Genomic DNA, 24,920 nt, shown 5'->3' with positions numbered 1-24,920 from the left:
TAATGCAGCTACTAAGACATGGTGATCTCCTTAACTTAGCAAACATCATGTGCATTAAAAAGCTGAAACACAGTCATGCTGATAAAGGAGACTTTATTTAATGAAGTAACAACGCACAAGTAAGTTCCTATTTCATAATTAAGGAACAGGTTGTGAACATGAAATAACTGCCTTGTTAATAACATACATAAAGCACACTTTGTTTACATGAAATAACGTCCAACTGAACAACAAACACAAGACACAGATTGTTTATAAAAAGCTGCCTGTTTAATATTCCTCTCCCTCATCTTTATCACCCATGCTATCAGTGCCAGCCTCTTCATAATCCTACTCCAGAGTTGCCATGTATTCTCGTGCCTCAGAGAACTCTCCCTCCTCCATACCAGTGCACAAAGGCACCCTTAGCATGCATTAGATCAAACCTGTGGTGGAGCCAAGCCCAAGACTCTGCAATAGCTGTGGTGTTGCTCAGCATGCACACAGGCCTCTGGACCTTGGCCAGGTCCCCACCAGGTATTACAGTGGGCGGCTAGTAGTTTATACTAACCTTGAAACCAGTAGGACACCAGTCCACAAACTGGATGGTGTGTTTGGCTTTGATGGTGGCAGTAGCAGCATTGACATCTTTAGGCACAACATCAGCACAGTACAAGAGGCACCAAGCCATGTGCTTGCCATGTCAAGGGTCATATTTCACCATCTGATTAGTTGGGTGAAAGCAGGCATCAGTGATCTCAGCTACGGCCAACTGCTCACGGTAAGCCTTCTCAGCAGAGATGACAGGGGCAGAGATAGCCACACGTAAGTGGATAGGGGGATACGGCACCAAGTTGGTCTGGAACTCTGCCAGATCAACACTGAGAGCACCATTACAATGAAGAGAGCCAGTGGACACAATCTGACTGGATAAAACTCACAGTATTTGTTTCTGGACTATACTTTCAGCCCGTAGATGCATCACATGAATGGAGCGTGTTGGACGTCAGACTCCTATGATAGCACACACATGTCGCATGAAGGCAGCCAAGAGAATTTGTTTATAAAACGAATGACTCACAAATGAACGGCTCACAGCTGCAACTCAGTTCCCATCGTTCATTTAAAAGAGCCATTCAAAAAAATTGATTCGTTCATGAGAGTCACATCTTAAGCTCAATGCTCTGTCTGGCAACAGCAACGATGCACAGGTTGACGTGTGTGTTAAGACCACAAACATTGGAGAATCAATCATAACACAGAAGCAATGGCGATGAGGTTATAATGATGCAACCTAAAGAAGAAAGGAGGACAGGTGTCATTAAACTATTCAGTACTGGAAATAAAAATGTGACCTTTTAAAAGAAGAAATTACTGAAAAAAATCAGAGACAAGATGGAGAATAACATCAGTACTGTAAGTCTCATTTATTTTGAATGATGGTTAACTGAATATTTTAAAGTGTAGGCATAAATAGATGCTTAGGTGCGCGTCCCTTTGTTCAAAACACAAAACTGACCCATGTGTTTAGTTATTCCAGAGTTATCTATAGGCTCCATTTAACATCAAAAACAGAGCAGAATTACAGTCTCACTATGAAACGTAAATTGCTTCCATTTTAGATCAAATTTGGTCTTCATTTTGGTCTCTGGAGATGCAACTGCTGCAAGTGAGGGTCCTTTCACAATAAAAGCATAGAAACAAATTTGTTTAGCTAGTGTTTTTATAATCTGGTGCATTACTACAGGAAATTACAGGCTTTTTATGTCTTCATTTTTACAATAAAAAACTACAGTTGTACTCTTGTTAATAATAAAAATGACAGGATAGTAAGTAGTAAACAGAGGTTTCACATCAAAAAGAGGTGGGCTGGTTTCTAAAAACTCCATGGCTGACAATTGGTTCCACTCCAGCCCCGCTTGCAAGAGGAAGTGAATATAGCGTGGGCCATGCCGTTATATGCTTGGCGTTTGACTCTGCCAGTGCATGTGAAATAGAGGGTGACACAGCGGTTTCGTCAGTCGTGTTAGTTGTTCTATAGCTGCTTTTCGACTTCCTTATTCACTCTGTTAGTACCATTTCCTCTTTAGGCAACTGATAATATTTAGCGTGCTGCTTCAGATGGGTCTTCTCTGTTGATTTCAAGGAAACAATACAAATCTGCATTTTACAAGATGATGTGAAGGCAGCCTGGTGCTGAGTTGTGTTCAGTTTTAAAAGTTGGTAGAACATTTCTGAGCTTTTGCAAGGCTGGTGAGTACAAACAGAAATCAGCAGAATTTGAATTGATTCACTGTCATGTGAATGTTCTTTGAATCTTACAGCTTGTTCTTATTATGTCTGTTTGGTTGAACTCTGGTGTGTTTTCGGCTTTCACCCCTTCAGGTTTTCTGTATGACGGAGAAGGAATGACCCGGTGACAGTCAATACGTCTTCATGCAGTAGTGTACGAGCTGTGTGTGTCTTGCCATGTGTGAGATGTCTGGTGACACCAAGACTCTGTACTGGAGGAGCATGTCGTCCACCAGCCAGTCGGAGTCCTCGGATATGTCGCCCACAACGAATGTCAGCAGGCAAAACATCTACACAGTGAAAATCATCAAAGTGTGTTTCCTTAGCAACAGTTCCAACCTGGGAAAGAACTTCAAACTGGTCCGCTGTGAAGAGGGTTGGACAGTCAAGGTAAACTCTACTGTACTCTACTGTTTATACCAATGTGCACTCAATCCTGTTGCACACACTCCTCTTATAACAAACTACAATTCATTTTTACATTTAAACAAATGTATCTTCAAAGGCTAATACTGCATCTCCACCTTTGAGCTTAGTCCTGCTGTTTTTATAATTGGCTGAGTGAAGCGAAGGAACCTTCCTGCTTGTAAATGGTTCACATCTCAAAAGCCAGCACATGTGGTGTGTACAATAAAGCATTGATCATACCTCTGGGTAGTCTTTATGGACAGCTCCCACCATCGTATGACAACCTGTTTTAGTTTTCCACTGCACTGCGGCAACAGTGCTTAAAAATGAAACCACTTTGAACACTGATGTCTTCTCAGTTTTGCTTTTCCAGTTGTTGGTTTTTGCTTTGACAGGGAAAAAACTTATTAGCTTTTGCAGAGAAAGTACACAATGTAAAAACGATTACTTAAAAGTTTGGTCAACTTTCCCAGAATCCTTCATTCTGCAGATACTACAGCTACACAGATGGTTATGTTTAGAAAAGTAAAAATAATCTCTTAGGTTAAAGGGAATAAGTTACCTGTACATGTCTGAAAACACCATTAATAATGAATGATATTAGCAGGTTTTTGGAACAAGATATGCAGGTAAAATAATCCTTATTTCAGCAAAACAATGTGATATGATTGCACATGCTCTTAAAGCGACATTAGGCTGATTTTAGCATTTTGACGCTCCCTAAAAAAGCTAATTTTGCTACTGTTATGAATCCTGTCTCTTCTCTGATCTCTCTCCAGCTGGTAAAAATCTGTCCGATGTTAACTCGTCTTATTTCTTGCTCTGTCGCTTTCTCTCTTTTTTTTCCTCGCTCCGTTCGATAATGTCCTGTGTTTCTTTGCTGTGAGCATTCAAAATGGCCAGCGTATTAATATCCACTTGCTGGCACAGTATGTGACATGGTGCTGTAAAAAAAAAAAAAAAAAATGCAGCTGTCACCTGATGCTTCTGGCTGGAACACAAAATTTTGAAGTACACTTTCTCAGTTTCAGGATGCTGCAGGGCAATGATGGCCCCAGGAATGTGAACAATGCATGTCAGTGAACCATCGAAACAATGCAGAAGCACAGTCTTATAGGTGGAAACTTTTGTACTGTTGCTTTAAATTCAGCACATAATGTTTTGTAAATTATCGCTATCTGAAGGCAGTAGAAAAGAAATACAACTCTAATGCATGTTTCCACTTTAGTATAAATGCTCCAGTGTTATTTGTTCAAAACCAACATGGAACAAGTGGATTTTTACATCAGATTTTTATTTGGTTGATAGCTCAACAACACTTAAATAAAACGCCTTTCACCTCGTAGCTAAACAGAAATCAAAACTACTTGGTATACGTGACAAAACAATCTTGATTAAGACTAAATATATTCTTTTAACATTGCAACCATTCCCTCGTAGATGCTGTTTTGCTTGTTGCTCTAGTTACAGTTAAACACATTTCATCAAAATAAAATGTCCTAATTTCCTGGTTTGGTTTAGCCAAAAGCCTCATTTGGCTACGATTAGAAAATGATCATGGTTAATATGTTCTTTGTTCAATACAACCTTCTTAAATCTTTTTTTTTTTTTTTCATACATTTAGTGGATATATTTGTTTAACATCTGGCTTTGAGGATTACAAATGAGATTTAATATGTTTCTATGCACATTTTTAGCATAGAAACAGTAACTTGATATCAGAATTCAGGGCTTTTTTGTATTGGGAAGATGGAGTAGTTGTAGGGATCTATAAACAATGAATATATAAAATGGAGCAGTGCCAATAAAAACGTCATATGTGGTAAGGATTATAAATTACAAACTTCATGGGGAGTCCAAGACTGGCCAAAATGAAGGAATTATGATCTCTCCTGGAGCTACCAGTCAGGGATTATGGGGCATCTTGAAGTTTGACACAAGGACAGCTGTTCATGTGCATTGTGTGCTAATCAGAGGACAGAAAACAAACCAAACATTTAACCGTTGTTGATTACAAATATCAACTGTTATGTAGTGTTTGCAATAAACTGGAGTTTTTTTTATTGAAGGCAGCCGGCATAACTTGAAGATCACAGCAATTTGGTGTTGAAGTTAGACAGCAATGATAAATTTACAGACCAGATTTAATGATTCAGTCCATGTCTTTTTGAAGCTTGTTAATGCTGCTTGCAAACAAATAGTTGTGCTTTAATATTAAATTTTTAAAACCTGTTTCTTTTCTAGTTTATATAAACTAGTCTTTTTTCTATTAAATATTTTTTTGTGCAACCATCCTTCTTAAAAAAAAAAAGAAGAAGCATGAGCAAAGAAATCACTAAAAGTCCAATGTTGTAAACTATAAATTTCTATGAAGAATAAATGGAAACTTAAACTGCATATAAATTCCTTATACTGGAAAGAAAAAAAATAAAATAAATAAAAAATCAACTCAAAGTAATATGATTACTATTTGCAGACAGATTATGACGGTACTCTCAGGACAATGTGCTCCTACTGGCCTAGATACTGACATATGCCCTGACTGCACTAGACACTTTATTTTAATGATATTTTGAGTATTTTCGATTAATTGACTCAACAAAGAGACTTTTTTTTCTCCCATCAGTTACCAAAGCATCTTGGACAATAGTGTAAAAGACAATTATGAAGAAAAAATTGCAAATTTGTTGTTTAACATTTTAAAAAATGTTTTTACATAAAGTTTATTTGCTTAGATTTTACAAAAAAAGTTCAATAATGTAATTATTATTAGTTTAATTTATGTGTAATAAAAGCAAGAAATGATTAGATAGGTTTTACATGCACATATTTAATGCATATTCACAAAAACACCATGGAAAGTATTTTTATATGTGTAAGTGTGGTGAATTCAGTATTTGATTTAGTTTTATTGCTGTAATGCAAAAAAATTATTTTGCTTTATAACAAAAGACAATGAAAAGGAAAGTGTTTATTTTATATATAACACTTTTATAGGTTTCACATCTGTTTTTCACTTTTGGCTGCGTAATCCACACATTTCATAGACACTTTGCAACCTTGTTAGTGCGAAACGCCAACGCAAACTCTGTTGGTTGGTGGTGACAGTGATGAGCCATTGAAAGATGAGAGAAACCTTTGTGCATGCAAACATATCAGGTCAGTGGCCTCTGCCAGGAAGCACGCTTGTTTCAGTCACTTTGGACAGCAGCAGATCATGCACCAATGGTTTGTGGTTATTTTATATATGCACGCACAAAAGAGGTCTATTACCCATCAAAATGATGTATTCTTTCACAAATTCTCCACAAATGCTTTGTTTTATTTCTCCAGCAGGATGAAATTAGTGTAACAGATTTGTTGTCATGCAATTTGACGATGACCAGATAATTGTCCATCATCCTGGCTTTAACGGATCCCCTGCTTCTTTTGGCAAGACTTTTCTCTCTTTGAAGTGACTGCAGTGGAAAATGTGCAGATCTGTTGCTGAAAACTATCAGTTTAAAATCACAGGGGATTTTAAAGTGAGGTCTGCCCTTTGAATGTTGCTTACTGGGGCTGTTTAATCAATGGTGATAGAAATACCAGCATGGTCTGAAAATAATTACATTACATGTTGTCAGCCGCCATAGGGCACCTGATTTCATTTACCCAAAATTTCCTGTCAAATAGCAATGATACATGCACAGTTCAAAGCCAAGCAGTATTCCCACTGCCATATCTTTAATTGTGTTCTGATTTTTAAACATTGTACAAAGTTGTTCTGTAAGTAAATTTAGCATCTCTGCTGTGATGAACTTTCTGAAATCCTCCAGGAAAGTGTAAAGGGGTGCATATGCAGTAAGGTGTTTCAAAGGGTTCTCCTTTCTTTTTACAAAAAAAGTCAGATATATCTCCTTTTTTCTTTGTTTTTATATCTTCCTATATAAAACCAGACAGGTTACAGGCTATATTTCTTCACATTTTCATGCCATAGCTCAATAGCATCTTTGCTAGCCTCCTGTTAAACTGGACCATGTAGATCTAGCTTAGTCAGTACTAAATACTGAGGTGCTCTTGGAGCATCTTTATAATTTACTTTCAGCTCTAGTATGAACATTTTTATTAACTGGTTTGATGTGTAGTTCCTTAATACAATTAATGAAAACTAAATATGACTTGGTTTCCACATTCTGTCTTAAAACTAATCTGCTACATGCTAGTGCTACTAGCATGTAACTGACTGCTACGTAGCTTCACGCTAACTTGCTCTGCCAAGGGGAGGCCTTATGGGTAAGGCTCCTCTAGATACTTTGATCCATTTATTTATTTATTTACTTTGAATCATGGAATCATTAGGGCCTGTGGTGAGCATGAATGTCAGAGAGGAAACTGATGTGGTAAAGCCTTCCCTTAGCTTTCTATATCAAATCTGCAGCATTATATCTGAAAGACATCCTCAAGCCTCTCATAACATTAATAGTTGTACTTGCACAGAGACAAAATCAACAAATATGCAGCCAAATGTCAATATTTTTATTGGATTATCATATCAGAAACCACTTTAAAATTCAAAGAGGTGTAGTGACACTAATGTTCTATGCAAAGACCTTCCTGTCCTCCTCCTTCAGTGACCTGCTAACCACTTCAAGTGACAACTGGGGTGTGCAATCTGATTTCAGAGGCTTTGCCCCTGGTTTGACTGCCAGAGAAATGCATCAGTGTTAATCTCAGGGTCTTTACCTGAATAATCTTTACGTCCATTCAAACTGACCTTAATTTGTTAGCATTTAAAAGTTAGCTAGTTTTTCCACTGGTGCTCTCCAGGCTTACCATGAATTTTGGACATGATGTCATGGCAACACAAAGTCACACAGTGTTGACTGATCAAGGATGTTGAATGGATGTCACTTTGTGGCATGATGGATTAGATTTAATGATAAAGCTATAGGAGGAACTTGCAAAGAGTGTCCTGAGTGTTATTGTAGGCTCACACAAGTAAACACTGATCTATGAACCAAGTAAAAAATAAAGAAAGAAAAAAGGAAAAAGTCACAGGATTTGAAATATGAGTCAGAGTTGTATTTAGACATAACAAACAATGTAGTAAAATCTCACAAAAAAATAACTTGAGTCACAAGTCACTGATTTTATGAGTGAGTATATTGATGAAGAATGTTTTTAGTATTGAAACTCATTTAAAGTGTATTGGACTGCTATGTTCAGTAAAAATGAACAGAGATTTAATTTTAGAAGCTGATCCTAACATTTGAGCATATTATTATGATCATGAAGTCAGAATTTAAGGTCTGTCGACATCACTCAAAAGCAGTTTCAGTCTGCATGATCTGGCACATTTGGGAGGAGGACAACCACACAAAGACACAAATCCTACATAAAGAAAGAAATTACAGTGTTGGTGAAATAAAAGGGGATGTAACACCAATCAATTTCAACATGTGGCATGATGCCTTTTTGCTTTTTTTCTATTTAAATGTTGAGTTTGAATGTTTGCGCATCATTATACTGTTTTTATTTGCAACACTCATGTGTGTCAGTACAACTGGCATGCAACAGTGTTCTTTGCAGAGCCTCACAAATAGCTGCATGTTTGTTTATCTGAATCTTTGTTTGCACATCATTCTATGACAATAAGAAGATAACAAAGTGTGCTTTAGGTTTTAAGACCACAGAATGCTGATGAGGATCATGTCCATACATTATTGAGAAACTGTACTATACATGGTGCTTTTACTGAGCAGAGTCAAAATATTTTGATATTGAGAGTGCTGATTGGCTGGTTTTTACCAATTTATATTGATTCTATGGAGTTGCATTATTCCTTCTCTAGAATGTCATCAACACGGTGCTGTCCAGTGGCTGCGTTGGTCCAGACATAAGACATGGTCTCTGCTACGGCCTCCTCCTCAACCACCTCAAATCTTCAGAGATGCACTGGCTGCACCCGGATCTGACTGTGGCTGAACTCACCCAACGCTACGAGCAGCAGCACCTTGAGGCTGAATGGAGGTGCGTAGCATGAGAACTTGTCTTCAAGTTCACAGAGTTCACCATCTTTGGTTGGGAATCTTGTATAGCTACCTCATAAACTTATTAATTTGTTTGTCTAGATATGACCTGAGGATCAGATACATCCCGTCAGACTTCATGGAAGCATTCCAAGATGACCGAACCACCATGCTCTACTTTTACCAGCAGGTTTGTAAAGAGCCACAGTGGCTTTTTTCTATGGGTGTGTTATATGGTAAGGAGTTGTTTTACAACTGGGATGAGGTTTAGATCGCTGGATAATCAATGGAATCTGCTTTTCCTCAGATCCGAAGTGATTACATGCAACAATATGCCTCCAAAGTCAGTGATGGAATGGCTTTACAGCTTGGTTGTCTGGAAATTAGGTAATGTACAACTACAGATTCATGGAGGCATTTAACAGAGGAGAAAGCCGTGATAGTTGTCCAAGTTTTGTTTTGTTTTTTATATATATAAAAACTGGAACCTGGTATATTTGTCTGCAGGAGATTCTACAAAGACATGAATCCGAATGGATTAGAGAAAAAGTCCAACTTTGAGTTGCTGGAGTAAGTCAAGCACTCTCCACAGGAAACCCACATCTGATCAGATACAGTCTAACCAAAACCTGCCTAACACTCCAGGAGGTGAAGATGAGCTTTGTTGTGTTGCATTAAGAAGGGTTTACTTTTCTTTATTCCTCCATTAGAAAGGACGTGGGGCTAGATCTGTTCTTTCCCAAAGAGCTTATAGACAGCATGAAGGTAGAGAGCCAAAAACAATTTTTACTTTTAGCTACAGAATGACTTGAAACAAAACCATTGTTCATTCTTTGTCTGCGTATCAGCCCAAGCAGCTGCGTCGGCTGATCCAGCAGACGTTCCAGGGCTACTCCACTTTGGGGCAGGACCAGTGCATGGTCAAGTTCTTCACCACTCTTTCTCAGTGCTACAGCATCACACAGGAGAGATACGCCTGCCAAATGGTGGTGAGCATTCTCATGACACTCAGTCAGTTAGGTCAAAAACACCTCTAATTCTTTTATAATAACTACCTTTATCTTTTGTGTTTGTGTGTAAATGAATCTTTCCTTCATCTACAGCATGGCTGGAATCTCGCCATAGACTTGGTCATCGGTGCTGATGGAATCAGTCAACAAACTGATAACTCAACAGTGAGCCTGAACTCTCATTTTAGACCTTAACTCTTGGTTATATTGCAGGAAACAAGGAGAGTTATACCTGGTGTTTTTATGTTAAAGCTGCTGTCTCTTTTGCAGCCCATCTGTCTGGCTAAGTTCTCTCAGGTGCAAAGTATCTCCAGCACTGTGGAAAGCAACGGTCGAGCCCTTCTCACGATGGACATAGAAGGAGCCAAAGAGGTAAAACTAAACTTCCTGATTTGACATTGTGTTCATTTACTTCTTGTTGGGAGTTTGATTAAAAAAAAGAAAAATAATATTCACTTGTAAGCATTATTATTATGCTTTTTGGATTTCCCCTCTGACTTTACAAAAGTTACACTGCCAGATAATGAAGAAGATAAATTTTCTGAAATGCCTTATTCGAAATTGAGACTTGGATTCCTTTTAGTTATCATGCTCAATTAATGCCTGCTACCATGCACCATGTAAAGTTAGGTGCTGTAAAGAGTTCAAATGCACAAAAAAAGCAATAAAATAAGTATTAATAAGAACACGTCCCACCCTGTACCACCTAGCTCTAAAACTCATCTTCAACAACCACCATCCTGCAGGTTTTAGATACTTCCCTGATGACCTGATTCAAATTAAATGGCTCCAGCTTGCCAAGTTCTGCACAATGACTCATTAATTTGAGTCATGTTTAAGGAAAACATCTAAACATTTGCAGGACAGTGGTCCTCCAGAACCGGAGTTAAAGAGCCCTGTGCTATACGATTGTATTCTGAACAACTTTCAATTTGAGGGGTGAAGAAATGAGAAAGAACAGTTAAATTTGGAGAAAGAAAATCTCACAAAAGGCAGATTAAAAAGAGACTTTAGATAAAGGAGAGCTCTTTGAGGTTTGATAAGAGGTGGATCATTAGTGTGCAGAGTGAGGTAATAACATAATGTCTTTAATGCCAATGAAATAACATGAGCTTCGTATCTGTTAGACCAAAGTAAACAATCTTGAGTACAGTGGATAGGATACATTCAAAAGACTTAGTCTTAATATTGAATTAGAACAAATCTTGAATAGTAAATAACAGCTTTATGATCTAACAAACAAGCTTGTTTTAAAAATGTTCTTTCTTTTCTTGCGCTGAATTTGATGCAAGAGAAATAAAGCACAGTATTTCTGCATCTGTACAACTTCTTCTTTTAGCCTTTTAAAACCTGACGTCCCCCATTTAGGCAACTTTGAGAACAGAAAATACCAAACTGTGCAAAAATGCCCATATTGGAGACCTCGCTCGAACTGGCTGCAATAAAACCTCTTTAATTTTGTTTTACTTGACTTTATCCGAGTTGGCCTTTGCAGGGATAATGTCTACATATTGTTCCATGATTCGATAGAAGTTTAGAGCATTTAGAGCAAACGTTTTTTATTTCTGCTATGTGTCATCTTCCTTTACTCGTCACCAGTAACTATATACTGATATTTACACTTTAACAAGTCTTACAAAGGTTCTCTTTACTCTGACTGCAAACGTTTTCAGATAGATTTTGTGGTTGCAGAGATGTATTCACTTCACTATGTGCAAATGCCTACGAATATAGTCAAGGGTTCAGGGTGGTTAAAGTTCCATAGTCACTCATAAAGATGGTAGGTTGTGTTTAATCATAAATATTAAGAACCTCTAAAGAAAACAAAAAGTTAATTACAAAAAATACTAGTTTTTGGAAGTACTTTTTGCGCTGGTTGTGTTTTTCTGGATTGTTCTGTAGGACTGGTTGCACGAAGCATTTCTTCCTGTTTAAGCCGGCTTGCTTTTGAACTGAGCTGTGGAGTCTTAGCTGCATTTTTATTTAAGGTTAGAGTTGAAGCAGTTCAGTGGACACTGATTATATTGTATCTTCAACCTTCCAGCCACTCTCAGTGAATACTTCTTCTCTGGCTGTAGCGGAAAACATGGCCGACCTGATTGATGGCTACTGTCGACTGACAGGAAGTGCCAAGAGTTCGCTCATTATCAGGCCCAACAAAGGTACAACAACAAGGATGGATCAACACGAGAAAAATGGCCCTTTTGAGAAGTCACAATGTAATAACACAATGCAAGAACTTAAAGATTCTTCTTATAATAATCTTGTATTATTAAGCAACAATATTTACTTTTGTACTCTTGCATTACAGTTTTATTGAACAACAATTTTAACAGATTTTAGTGCATTCGTAATTTAAAATAAGCAGTTGAAACAATCAATTTAAGCTGGACTTTACTTGGAGTGGCTTTTTTTTCTCCTGAATCTTTAAAAGCAGGATAAACAGGAAGCAACCAAGTATATAAAGGTCTGAAATGTTCATTTAATCAAACATTTGATTCTTGCAGGAAGAGACACAAGGACGAAACTTCCTGACATCCCAAAATCGTGAGTCATATTGAAAGTTCATGCTTCTAAAAAAATCAAATATGACACGTCAAACTTATTTCCATAGTGGGTTGAAGCTGAAACTGTGTGGGTGAAGCTAGCTTTTCATTATTATGGTTTGGTTTTTGGACATTTTTCTTTTAATTTGTGGGTTCTGTTTGAACAAAACCAGATTTTTATACATTGCTTCCAGCAAAATCGCAGTGCACAGTATTTGCTATGCCACTAACTCCTTTAAAAGCCTAAAATTGTCATTTTATCTTATTTTCTTCCAGTGTTGCTCCCCGTGGTTCTGTTAGAGGTTCAAGTAAGTATTATCACTTATGACCCATTTTCATGTACTTTTTCAATGTCGCACACCAAATTCAAACAACAACATCCTGTAATTTTCCTGAACTTCAGGTTCTGATATCTATGCTGAGATTCCAGAGAGGACTGAAGACTATACTGGTGAGCTCTGCATCAGTGTAAATTGATTTAAAAGTAAAATGAATGGTAGTGAATATTTAATATATGTTGCTGTGAATGTGCATAAAAAGGACCCCTAGTTATAATATTTTAAAATGTATGATATTTTTCTTTCTTTTCTTTGTAGAAGGATAGACCTTTAATGTCACTGGTTGGTTTTCTTTATGAAGTTTCATTAGATTTGTTAATTTTTTTAATCTGTATCTCTGTAGATAAACACAGGATCTCCAGAAATGATGTTGTTGTGGGTCGAATCCTGGGGGAGGGATTCTTCGGAGAGGTTCACGAGGGAGTTTATAAAAGCCCAGTGAGTTTATCTGTCATTAAATTGTTTGTGCTAAAATCTTAAGACTGACTCAGCCTAACTGCAAATGCATAAAAATGTGCTGGTAAATGAATGCGTGTATGCTTGCAGAGCGGGGAAAGGATCCACGTGGCCATCAAAACCTGTAAGGAATGCTCAGCTGATGTAAAAGAGAAGTTTCTCAGTGAGGCTGGTGGGTGCAGAGATCTTTCTCGATAAAGCTTTGTTAGTACCATACCCTTTACTGGTTACGTATCATTCGAAATAGAAGTTACTGTTACATCAATATGGAACAGAAAATGACAGGAAGATGAAGTGTATTGAGTTTTGGCATGTTTCAATCAGAAGACGGGTGCAGTCCACTTCCTGTTGCTTGTTTGTGGTTTTGTGCAACAGACTGGAGCTGTGAGAACTGGAAACTGTGGTGGTCTGGAGGTCACGGCATTCATGATGCAAAACAATGTTGAAAAATGCCACCTAAAGTAAAGTACTGATTATAAATGGGATTATGTAATGATCTGACATGCTTTTTGTTTTACCTTTTTGTTTACATTCATGATCTGTACTTTTAGTTTTGCTTTCTGCTTTTTAGGTTGTTTTCCTTTCAGTTCTTCATTCATATCAGGAATTAGATGTGTTTTATTTGCCATTAACCCCTCAGTAGCTACATGACTTTATTTTATTTTATTTTATTAAAACTTTATTTAACCAAGTTAAAATTCCCATTGAGATCAAGCTCCAAGGGCGACCTGCTCAAGAGGTCAGCAGCACGTCTTAGAATACAGATTCAAAGATAAAAAGACCATAAATTAACAATCAATACATTACCAATACATTTAAACCTAATTAAGAATTTATAACGGGGTCTGAAACAATCAAAACACAGGCACTGCTCATAATCTTCTTACTGAAATGAAATGAAGGGAAATTCCAGATTTCCTTTGATTCTTGTCTTGTTTCATGCGGTGTGTTTAGTGCAGTTTTCCCCTCCTCATTCTGCTGATGTTTTGGGCATTTTGGGATCTGGATTTTCTTCTTAGGGCAGCAACGCCTGTTTAAGTTTAACTGATCAAAGTTTATTATTTTCCTCATTATTTCCCTGTTGGGCTCTGTTTGAATCATCCACAAAACATGTTCGTAACAATATAATATAGTGTTTGTTCTGCTTATAGCTTTTTTAAAAAATGATTGTCATCATTATTATTCCTTATGACAAGACAAACAAACAACCAGTAAAAGTAAAATATACATACTAACTATAAATAACTCAATTTGACCCTTTAAGTGTATGGTTAGTTTTAGATATAAGGAGAATGCTAACTTTTTAAGGCGTATAAAAAATGAAACTATAATCAGGAATCAAATGAGAATAAATAACAAACTGAAATACAGTGACTAGATTGCCCCACATCCCCTAAATGTATCAGCTGGGAACTTTTTCTAAATGTTCCCTGAAGGCTTTTTGTTTGTTTGTTTGTTTTCTTAATTATTATTTTTAAATCAATCTCAAAGAAGCCTGCTGGGAGCCTGATGGAGATATTATTGCAAATTTTCCTAAGGATTAAGGATTGTGGCATCTTTTGAGGAACATTGTCTAACAGTTCCTGAAGATAATTAAATAAAACTTTAAAATTGTAATAGGAAGCGTACAGTAAAGGAGCATTCTGTAAAAGTCTTCTTCAGGAAATCTTTAGGGGAAATTCTTCCTTTTCCTTTCTTCCTTATTTTGTTGGACCTTTCGAGAACAAACAGAGCATGAAAGTTCCCCTGCAGAGTCTCTGAGGTTTGTATACACAAAACTTAAGAGGATCCTAAAATTTTAAGAGGACTTGTAAAGGAAATATTTGTGTCACCATTAGAGGGAGTGTGGAGCAGATTTCATGGAAGCAGAATTTTGTATTGTGTTCTGGCCCCAGTCTTTCTGTTCATAGAAACTAAAATGCCACAAATATTCAACCATTTTTTGTGATAAAAAAAAAATGTGCTGCTTTACCTGCTGCAGGTCTGATGAAGCATCTCGATCATCCTCACATTGTGCGTCTTATCGGAGTCATTGAAGTGGATCCGGTCTGGATTGTAATGGAGCTCTATGAACATGGAGAGGTCTGTGTAAAGCCGTAATAAACAATATTAAATGATCTGGTTCTATTGTACCCATGTGTGTTTGTGTCTCGTTTTTGTTTCTCTGAAAGCTGGGAAAATATCTTGTGGAGCAGCAGTACATCCTGTCTGCAGCAACATTAACACTGTACTGTTTACAACTCTGCAAGGCCTTGGCTTACCTGGAGGGACTGAGCATGGTGCACAGGTAACACACTTTCATGTGTTTCCATACATTTACTTAAAACAGGATGTTTCCAACTCCAGTGAATTTTAGTGTAGAAAATCAGCAAAGATCAATTTAGAACCTTTTTATACATCATGATTGAGTTTTTTCCACTTTGTGCTGCAGAGATATAGCTGTGAGAAACGTCCTGGTGGCATCTCCAGAATGTGTTAAACTTGGCGACTTTGGCCTGTCTCGCTACATTGATGAGGAAGAGTATTATAAAGGTACACGTGGACACACACATGCTTGTTTCTTTTATGTGTAATTGCATCTCAAATCGCATTTGGATTTTCAAAAGGTTTTTGTAAAAGTGAAGAAATATGCCATGACTTAGATCTCCTCTTTGTGCAGCCTCATTGACTCGATTGCCAATCAAATGGATGGCACCAGAATCCATCAACTTTAGACGTTTCACCTCGGCCAGTGATGTCTGGATGTTTGGTGAGAAAATGACTTATGTTCATGCAAACACATGCAGTCTTTCTATTTAAATACAGTGAGCACAATGAGAAGCATTTTCAGATTTGATAAGTCTGTCTTGTTTCACTACTGGACGTGGTAATTTTATTTGTTGATCTATCAGTAAACAGTTGCTTAACTGGCCATATGTGTTCAACCAGGTGTGTGTGTGTGGGAGATCTTCTCATTAGCCCAGCAGCCATTCTTTTGGCTGGAGAACGGACAGGTGATCAACCAGCTGGAGTCTGGAATCCGTCTCCACAAACCACAACTTTGCCCTCCCATCATCTACAGCCTGCTGACCCGCTGCTGGACTTACGAGCCGCATGGCCGGCCCACCTTCAGCCAGCTCGTCTGCTCCTTCAGGTTTACAATCAAACACACACACTCTATCTCGCCTAGATGTGTAATGGATTTTCTAATGTTTGCGTAATCTATTAACTGTATTCAGACACACAGTTACAAGGACGCCATTACCTTTGTGTTTGATAGTGATATCCACAGGACAGAGGTGGAGGTGGAGACTGGTGCAAAGCGAGACAGACTCCCTTCAATCTCATCCATTGATACCTGCTTAACAGATCCTCCACCCAAGGTGCTATACACATGCAGTATGTTCAGATGAATTTCAGCTTGATGCAAACTGTTTACTGTAACTCAGGTTTGATTGGTTTCCCAGCTTCTACTTACAGGGTAATAAAGATGTTAAATAATCTTCAGTTTTCTGCTTTTTGCATAGCAAACTTTTCGACTTTGGTACCGTCGGTGAGGCTGCAGCATCACGGCAAAATGTTGAAATTTGTCTTGTGATTTTCTGTGGTTCACATTTAGTTTGGATCTGTTCATTTATGCTCCAAATCCTGTCAGAAAAAGAATGAACACTAATTTTTTTTTACCTGACAGACCTTAAATAAACTGTATATTTTCTGTCTTTTTTTTTTTTACCAGCCATGCAGATTACAAGGAAAAACCCTTCCTCGGGTCACACACAAAAAGGTGCTGCAAAACTTTCTTACCATGTTCAGATGCTTAAACCACAACATGGAAAAAAAAGTCTAATTTCATGCAAATTGATTTCATAGAAACTGAGCAAGAGCTGCAAAAACACACACAAGGTTTTAAATAATCAAGTATGATTAAAATAACCTGTCTGAGTTGAATGCGTGTTCCTTTTTTTAAGTTAAGGCAGAATGACGTTTCTTGTGTTCTAGTTAAGAAGTCAATAGGAAATGGAAATCAATATAATCTTCTGTTGAGGATGACTCTACAAGCTTGTTTGCCCTTTTCTTGTTTGTTTGTTAAGGCAACAGACAGAGATAGTAGGCAAGTGTGGGAGAAAGAAAAAATGGAAGACGTATTACAAAGACAAAGAAGAGAGATGCTGATGGATAAACAGTGGCTGGAGCAGGAGGAGAGACAGCTGGTGAGAGATCGTGTAAATCATTCATAAAGGTTTATGGTTTCATGGGTGTGATAAAAGACATAGAAGCCAGACAACTTTTTGCACATGAATCACACACATCTACTTCTCATTGAAGCTTTCACTGTTACTCATCTGACATTATGCTTGTTGTAGGACCCTTTTGTGCAACTGGACACACAAAAAAAGGTACATGTTTCATTTCTTGTTTTCACATTTTTTTTGCAAATGAAGTATTTTTAAAATAGAGTGCAGAAAACTGTATGTGACTAGATGTGACATCCTCTAAATATGTGTGGTTTGGTTTATCAGCTACTCAGAAAAATGCATAGACATTTGTTTTGGGGGCTTTTTCCATAAAAAAAAAGTCTGATCCTCTCCACACAAATACGTTTAATTACCAAATCAGCATAATTCATAAAATCTCAGTGAACAAGTTCAAAATGATTGAATTTCGGGTTTTAATTTAGATGAGAAAATATCATTTTAAGATGACAAAAGATTATTATTTGCTGCCTGACCACAGTTACAACTGCTGAAACTAATAAACTAACAGATGTCTTCGCTTTTATCTCTGCTGTTTTCAGCCTACTGAAAAAACCCCAGAAAATGGTGAGTTCACTTTCTTCTGTTGGCAGATTGTGACCACTGTGTACCGTATATGGACTATATTTAATCACAGGAGTTGACTAAATGTCAGTTTATTTATGTTTCAGGTCCTCCAAAGAAACCTCCAATGCCTTCCTCAGTTGCGCAGGTAAAAAACTACATTTCGTGTTTTTTTTAATCAGGGAAAAAAAAACTAAAAGTATTTGAGAAGTGAGAATATCTGGTTCTGGAAGAAAGACAAAGTGATGTGTCTTGCTGTTGTAGTCCCGACCCACCGCTGAGATGGACCGCTCAGGCGATGAGGTGTACACGGGCGTCATGGCGATGGTGAAGCAGGTTGTTCAGCTGAAGAATGACGTCAACACACTGCCTCCTTCTGAGTATCCCAACGCTGTCAAGGTAGCTCCATCACTATGGCTTACATCTGAAGGTGCTGCTAAATAAATACTGAAATTAACAAATAATGAATGAAAACATACAAATAAAATTAATTACTTAAATTTAAATGTATTTAATACATTTTAATAATGTAATAAAATAAATTATCAATAAGTTTACATTTTTATTCATTTACTGGCATCTTTATTTATTTAATTAAATGTTTATTCATTTCAGTATTTATTCATTTAATTAATAGTGAATGAAACGACTCTCCATATTTGACTTTTTTCAAATAATCTTCCAAATATTTTCTACTCTTTTCCTTTATTTGCCACCCCCTCACCTCCCGACCCTGTTTGTCCTGCATCTTCAGGCAGTGGGTGTCACTCTCCGCAACCTGATTCAAAGTGTAGATGAGATCCTGCCCTCTCTGCACAACTCTGTCACCACAGAGGTGAGCTTAAGACACAGCCTGCCCTTATTTTTCTGATGATGGTGATAAATAATGCAGTGACATTAAGATCTCCAACCCATCTCAGATCGAGGGGACCAAAAAGTTGCTGAACAAGGATTTGGGCGAGCTGATCAACAAGATGCGACTGGCCCAGCAGAACTCAATAACATCACTGAAAGAAGAGTGTCAGCGGCAGATGCTGGCAGCCGCCCACACTCTGGCGCTCGACTCCAAAAACCTGCTGGATGCCGTGGATCAGGCTCGAGTCAGGGCCAACCTGGCCAAGCCCAAACCTGACTCACAAGATGAGGATCTGAGAGAATGAAGAAAATAAGGCATGAAATAGGAGTTTGTTTCTTTGTGACATGCTGAGGTTGTTCTGCTTCTGCTCTGGAAACCGTTTTACGTTTGTGAACAAATGACTCATGTTAAGTCACAACGAACAAAAACTTGACTTTAGGCCATACAAGTAATATTTTTTTATACTGTTTATTCTTTATTTTTATTATCATGCAGTCTCATAATTTGCACCTTCTATTTTCTTATTTGTCTGTCCTAAAATATGCCTTTATTATAAATGCATTTAAGCTCCTTTTGAAGTCTAATTTCTGCAGGCAGAATCCTGAGTGCCATCATTCATGAATATTGTTAACTGAAAACTATTAAAAAAAATTTTTTGAAACTTTCATTTATATATAACAAACTTTTTATATATAGAGAGAGAGAGAGTAAGAGAGAGAGAACTATAAATCAACACAAGACTGTGAATCTGGTGATATGCAAACATTAGTCTGTCTTACAAAGCATGATCTTACATCTTTTTACAGTAAAAATGGATCAATGTGAACATTCTGCTCTCCACAGAGCAGACTGTTTCATTTTATGTCATCTATCAGTCTGGCTTTTAAAGTGTCCAATCCACAGAGAAAGTTCTACTGTCTGTGACAAACGAAGACAGCTAGAGCAACAACACGGTACTTAATTCTCATGCTGCCAAACCACTCTGTAGCTTTTGACACTGTAAAATGCGACATCCTGTATCTGTACCTTTTCGAGATAGGCATTCTTGGTATAGCACATCCCTAGTTTAATCTTTTTGGAGAAAATCAAAAGTGGAGCAAAGTATCACATGGTTGCAGATTTGAGATCTGGTGACTGTGGAGGCCGTTGGAGTCCAGTGAACTCATTGTGTTCATGAAGGAAGTTGGAGATGACATGGTCTTTGTGACATGGTGCATTATCCTGCTGGAAGTTGCCATCAGAAGAAAGAAAATATCCTCCACAACATTACACCAGCTGCAGCTTGGACCATTGATATGGGGCAGGATGGATCCGTGTTTTCATGTTATTTCCACCTAATTCTGAGCCCACCCTCTTAATGTAGCAGCTGAATTGGAGACTCATTAGACCAGATGTTTTTCCATCTTCTATTGTCCAGCGGTGGTGAGTCTGTGTGAATTGTAGCCTCAGTTTCCTGTTCTTAGCTGACAGGAGGAACCCGGTGTGTCGTCTGCTGCTGTAGCCCATCTGCTTCAAAGTTGGATTTTTAATAAAATGAAAAATAAATAAAATGGAAAAATACTTAATTTATCTCAGACAGAAACTGAAAACTGAAAATTTCAATGGCAAATTCTGTGTTCAGAGATTTGCATATCTTGGTTGTTTGAGTTCCTGTTGACATCTGAAATCAACAAGACAAATCCAGACAACTGGATATTTTCTTTTTGGACCATTCTCTGTAAACCCTAGAGATGGTTATGTGTGGAAAAAAGTAAATCAGCAGTTTTTAATAACCACCAACAACCATAGCACATTCTGTCACTTTAGTCCTCCTCTTCCTCATTCTGATGCTGTTTGAACTTCAGCAAGTCGGCTTGATGTCCGAGTTGCTTTGCACCTTTTTTTTTTAGATAATCTTACCACCATATATCTTTATAAGGGTGTTTTAAAAAGAGTTGCAAAAAATCTCACTTTATCAATCATATCAATCATACCATGAATATTTTCAAAAGTGTTAATGGGAACAGTGTAAGTGAAACATCTGCATGAATACTATGAGACTGAAGCATGTTCTGATACAAAAAACAATTGCCCCAGAAACACTGCTGGATGGCAGGTAAGCGTGGTTTGGATGTTTATTTTAAAGACATCAACATTGAGGGAGTGTTTGTTAATAAAACCCTTTATTGAAAGTGCTTTGGAATGTACACGTTAAGAAAAAAAAGAAGGGAAAGAAAAGTCAGCATCCCATGTTTCTTCACTTTTTCTCTTCGATAAACAGGATTTGATTATTTTCTCAGTCTTTTTTTTTTTAAAGAAAACTTAAAGAAAGCAAACTCTTCCACCTCAGGAACAATCTTCTGTGTGTATTATACAACCTGCGAGAGTACTATTTACAACTCAAACAATAAAAAGCGGCGTCTCCTCTGTCTCCTTGTTTCTGCATACTCATACTGACTGTGGAGCTCCAGCTCAACATGAGAGCCAAACAGAAAATAAAGGGAAAGTTGAGCAACTGTCTACCTGCTCAGCATCAATCAACCCAGAGTCCCAGTTCACTGACAGTCAACCAGAAGTCCCTGTCATCCAGATATCGACCAAAAGCAGCTGGAAATGGATTCATTGCCACACAGATACAAGTTGAGGGCAGGTTTTGAGTCTGGCCTGCAGCCAGCTAGAGTCAACCTGAACGTCAACCTTGTTTTACTGGACTCTGTATTTGTAAAACAAGCAGAGACCTCTGGTGAAGTTCCATCCCAGTGAGACAGAGAGGATGTAAATGAGGCCGAGCAGAGCAAATGGGTAGAGCAGCACCACGGTGTTCGACAGGAAGGGGAGAGCTGTGAGGATTAAAAAGTAAAGACTGGTTACTTAATGCAGATAATTTAACCACTTTATATCCAGTTTATTTCTAACTGTTCTGCCAACTAATCTCTGCATTTGTCACTTAGATTCTGCCATACTTGTCTCAAAACATACTTTTATTTTTTCATTAGTGGATGTTTTTGACCACTAGACAAAATGAAAACCAAGATAATAGCCAGTGTAGACTGGGAAAGTGAAATAGCACCTTCAAATCCAAAAACAAGCTCCTGCAACATTATTCTCATGTGCAATTAAATATAATTTAATATTTAGGGCTAAATATCAATCTACCAATTGCATTTTGCAATTAAAAAAATAATAAAGTATTATTTGTATGTATCATTTTGCCTTAAAGTTACACAGAGCTTAACCAGAAAGGATAAACTGAGTTTGGTCAGATAAAATGTGTGCTAGAGGTGTAGTGTGCCAGAGTTTAGTAGACAAATAGTTAAAAAAAGGGGGGGACTCTAATGGATAAGGCTTAATCTGTCTGCTAAAACCGGTGTCCTCAAATAGATTACTATGACAAATCAAGACTGGGATCCCAAGAGAAAGAAAAGTACATAAATTAAATTCTTGTCTTTTTAACTGACACAGCTCTGAATTTATTCTACATCAGGAACTTTCCATAAATAATAAACCTGAGAAACATTTCTTTTTATGCAAGGGGGGGGATTATAACGTTGCAGTATAATGTGAAAGAGACTTACCATTGTAGCCTAAGAAGGTTATGTAAAGATAATAACCAATGGCAATCAGCCACAAAGTGTTCCCAACAAAGCATCCCAGGAACCATTGTGAATTTATCACCACAAGGTCTGAAACACACAAAACAAACACCAGTGAATCAACTGTTGATCTGTGCTGATAAACACCTTTTTTTATTTTTTAAAATCTCTTGATAACTTTGTGTGTTATAAGAGAGGTTGTAGTCAGACTGGACAGCAGTCCGAACACTAAGTATTGAGAATAAAAAACATAACCTTATGTAAAAGCCAAAAAAAAAAAAAAACTTTTTTTCCTCATTTGCAAAATGTCCATGTTGCAGTGGAGTCGACTTCCTGTAGAAGCTTTAAAACTATGAGGCAACAGAACCTTTTCCATGTAACTGTTGGATGCCGAAGTGATGTTTGTAGAAATACACAATGAAACATTTGTTCTAAGCGCTTTGGTATTTTCTAGTTTATAATAGTGTAATAATCTCCTCTTCTTAGGTTCCCCTTCCAAATATCCTTTAGCATGGCTCATTTGTCAGTGTCTTTGTCTAGTTCTCCAAACATAACTTAACTTAGATAACTTAATAATACTTCACATGACACTTTGAGGGAGAAAAAAATCTAAAACAAACAAAAAGTAACCTCAGTTAAAGAATTTTAGATGCATGGATAAAACATAAAAGAGATGCTCGCTACTCACGGTTAATAAAGAAAAGCTGCAGGAAGTGCAGGATGACTAGAAGTGGATAGAAAGCATTAAGATGAACATCAAACGCATAGCCCCACTCCACATCGAAGTTTCCGCTGGGATGTTTCAGCAGATATTTGTTGCTAATCAACCTGGAAAAGGACAAAAGTTTGTTAGTCCTTCCTTTCATTTTATTCATACAATCATCAAGACAAACCTACAACTCACCACATTAGAGTTGATATAAGCAGACCGACTCCTATGCAGTCAACAAACACCACCCACAGGAGCAGTTTCAGAGTCTCCAACACTCCCATCTCCAGCACAAGGCCAAAGCCTATTGTTGACACTGCATTGTAAATCAAAACAAAGTGCACATACAAATTAATATATGAAATTCATAATCAAGAGTCAACAAAGTGAGTTTTGTTTTTTTTTTACATTTTCAATTGATTTATTCACAAAAAAATAAATAAATAAAAAAATCAGATTTACCACACAGCCAAATGCTGAGCAGGACTAAAAATGCAGGATCGTCCCTTGCCCACTGATCCTTGGTCTGTTTCCTGTAGTGGAAATTACGGTAGACCCTCTGCGGTGATGTAAACAAGAAAAGCATCTGCCACAAGGCAAATTCAAAGTCCATCTGTCTGAAATGTAGCAGCCGCCGTAGGTACTTGTACCGTTTAGCTCCTGCCGTGTGGCGTGCTGCATCCCTTGAACTAAGGGATCCATTGCTCTGTGGTGAGGTGGTTGGCAACATGGTGCTGAAAATCAATTTAGAAAATCAAATTAATAACCAAAATGCAGAAAACTTCATAAAACAATTCTCATAAATACAATAAGGTATATCATATGTTATTTGGGGCTTATATTTGATCGGTTTAAGCATCTAATGTAATAATCAAATTTTTTATTTAGTTGGCATATAGTAAAATATTAGAACTAGGCATAACATTGCAAAAAACGTCTTAGTTTTAAAGTATCTGATATGTTTGATATTATGCATTTGATTTGTAATTGAATTTAGATAATATTTATTATAGAGTTTGATAAAATCAGCATGGTGCTAACATAGAGGACATATTTACAGTTAAGTTAATAAAAAAAAAAAACACACACACACACACAATAAAGGAAATACAAACATCTCCCAGACATAATGCTTGTAATCAGCCCACACTCAAGCCCAAAAGCTTAGCTAGTTTGATTAAATTCTATATTAGGTAAACATGTTTACAGTCTGTCAAAGAGCTGCTTACAATACAACCCTTTATTTATGCAAGACAAGTCCTGTGGCATGCTATCAACTGTGAGTCTTTAACATTTTTAACTTTATTCCATAAAGACTTCTTTACTACAACATACTAAGATTAACATTGCGAATCTATGCCATCATTTAAAATTACATCTAAGACCATATATCCATTAAACGTTATTTTACATACAATAGTTAAACGAGTTATGTGATGACCCATACAGGTTACACCTCCTATAAATAGTGATATATTTAATTTCCTTGTTAGTTGACGTTGTTTGCTAGTAAGCAGTTAGCTTGTTGCTAACAAATCTAACAAGAGAGGGCGAGTTCAGTTTTATCAACAACCGCCATGACATAGCCGACACATTAGTAGTTTATTAAATAATCAGCTTGATCTAGGAATTCTGAAAAAATATATATATTTACCTCTGTTTGTTGTAGTAATTCACATCAGAGAGTAAAAACTCTTGCTCGTTTCTGTAGCTCTTTGCAGAATCTTCCTGAGTTATCGCGAAAGTGCCCACGTAGATACTTCCGGTAAAGACCGAGTGAGTTCTGGGAAATGTAGTCAGTATATTCCATTCGTGTCATAAACCTAAAGGTATGTTATGTTTTACGTAATACACCAAATAAAAATGTAAATTTCAATAATAGTACTTGTTAGTTTATTTTAAGAAAGAAAGAAATAATTAATTTAATATTGATTTGATATTTTCTTTCTG

The 24,920-nt window shown here is 37.2% G+C and overlaps 2 protein-coding genes and 1 pseudogene across 2 annotated transcripts; 1 reads left to right on the top strand and 2 right to left on the bottom strand.

Moving 5' to 3' along the window:
• Window positions 1-330: 330 nt before the first annotated feature.
• LOC121635194 lies at window positions 331-1,095 on the bottom strand (annotated as a pseudogene).
• Window positions 1,096-1,968: 873 nt separating this feature from the next.
• LOC121635738 (protein-tyrosine kinase 2-beta-like) lies at window positions 1,969-20,193 on the top strand. Its single transcript, XM_041979050.1, has 30 exons — window positions 1,969-2,232; window positions 2,365-2,661; window positions 8,510-8,688; window positions 8,790-8,877; window positions 8,995-9,074; window positions 9,195-9,257; window positions 9,398-9,452; window positions 9,536-9,676; window positions 9,791-9,862; window positions 9,968-10,069; window positions 11,742-11,859; window positions 12,205-12,244; window positions 12,520-12,551; window positions 12,647-12,694; window positions 12,925-13,019; window positions 13,128-13,209; window positions 15,019-15,119; window positions 15,209-15,324; window positions 15,469-15,569; window positions 15,697-15,786; window positions 15,966-16,170; window positions 16,297-16,399; window positions 16,753-16,800; window positions 17,108-17,227; window positions 17,381-17,413; window positions 17,812-17,836; window positions 17,941-17,981; window positions 18,098-18,232; window positions 18,588-18,668; window positions 18,754-20,193. The coding sequence occupies exons 2-30, from the start codon at window positions 2,449-2,451 to the stop codon at window positions 18,991-18,993; spliced, it is 2,847 nt and encodes a 948-aa protein (XP_041834984.1). The 5' UTR covers window positions 1,969-2,232; window positions 2,365-2,448; the 3' UTR covers window positions 18,994-20,193.
• A 643-nt stretch (window positions 20,194-20,836) lies between these two features.
• unc50 (unc-50 homolog (C. elegans)) lies at window positions 20,837-24,722 on the bottom strand. Its single transcript, XM_041979051.1, has 6 exons — window positions 24,625-24,722; window positions 23,433-23,704; window positions 23,166-23,286; window positions 22,950-23,089; window positions 22,244-22,351; window positions 20,837-21,508 (listed from the first exon to the last, which is right to left on the bottom strand). Exons 2-6 carry the CDS (start codon window positions 23,698-23,700, stop codon window positions 21,372-21,374), a joined length of 774 nt encoding a protein of 257 aa, XP_041834985.1. The 5' UTR covers window positions 23,701-23,704; window positions 24,625-24,722; the 3' UTR covers window positions 20,837-21,371.
• Between the last annotated feature and the right edge of the window lie 198 nt (window positions 24,723-24,920).

The sequence above is a fragment of the Melanotaenia boesemani genome, chromosome 24 (genome assembly GCF_017639745.1).
Source record: "Melanotaenia boesemani isolate fMelBoe1 chromosome 24, fMelBoe1.pri, whole genome shotgun sequence".
NCBI classification, from domain to species: Eukaryota; Metazoa; Chordata; class Actinopteri; order Atheriniformes; family Melanotaeniidae; genus Melanotaenia; species Melanotaenia boesemani.
The sequence above is the reverse complement of the archived record's forward strand: the minus strand, read 5'-3'. Positions and strand labels throughout refer to the sequence as shown.

Coding starts and splice junctions, on each gene's coding strand:
- LOC121635738 (XM_041979050.1), top strand. CDS start 2,449: ATGTGTGAGATGTCTGGTGACACCAAGACTCTGTACTGGAGGAGCATG. Junction 10,070..11,741: donor ACATAGAAGGAGCCAAAGAG/GTAAAACTAAAC, acceptor TCAACCTTCCAG/CCACTCTCAGTGAATACTTC. Junction 15,570..15,696: donor TGAGGAAGAGTATTATAAAG/GTACACGTGGAC, acceptor CTCTTTGTGCAG/CCTCATTGACTCGATTGCCA.
- unc50 (XM_041979051.1), bottom strand. CDS start 23,700: ATGTTGCCAACCACCTCACCACAGAGCAATGGATCCCTTAGTTCAAGG. Junction 23,287..23,432: donor GCTCAGCATTTGGCTGTGTG/GTAAATCTGATT, acceptor TTTACAATGCAG/TGTCAACAATAGGCTTTGGC. Junction 22,352..22,949: donor GCAGCTTTTCTTTATTAACC/GTGAGTAGCGAG, acceptor TGTGTGTTTCAG/ACCTTGTGGTGATAAATTCA.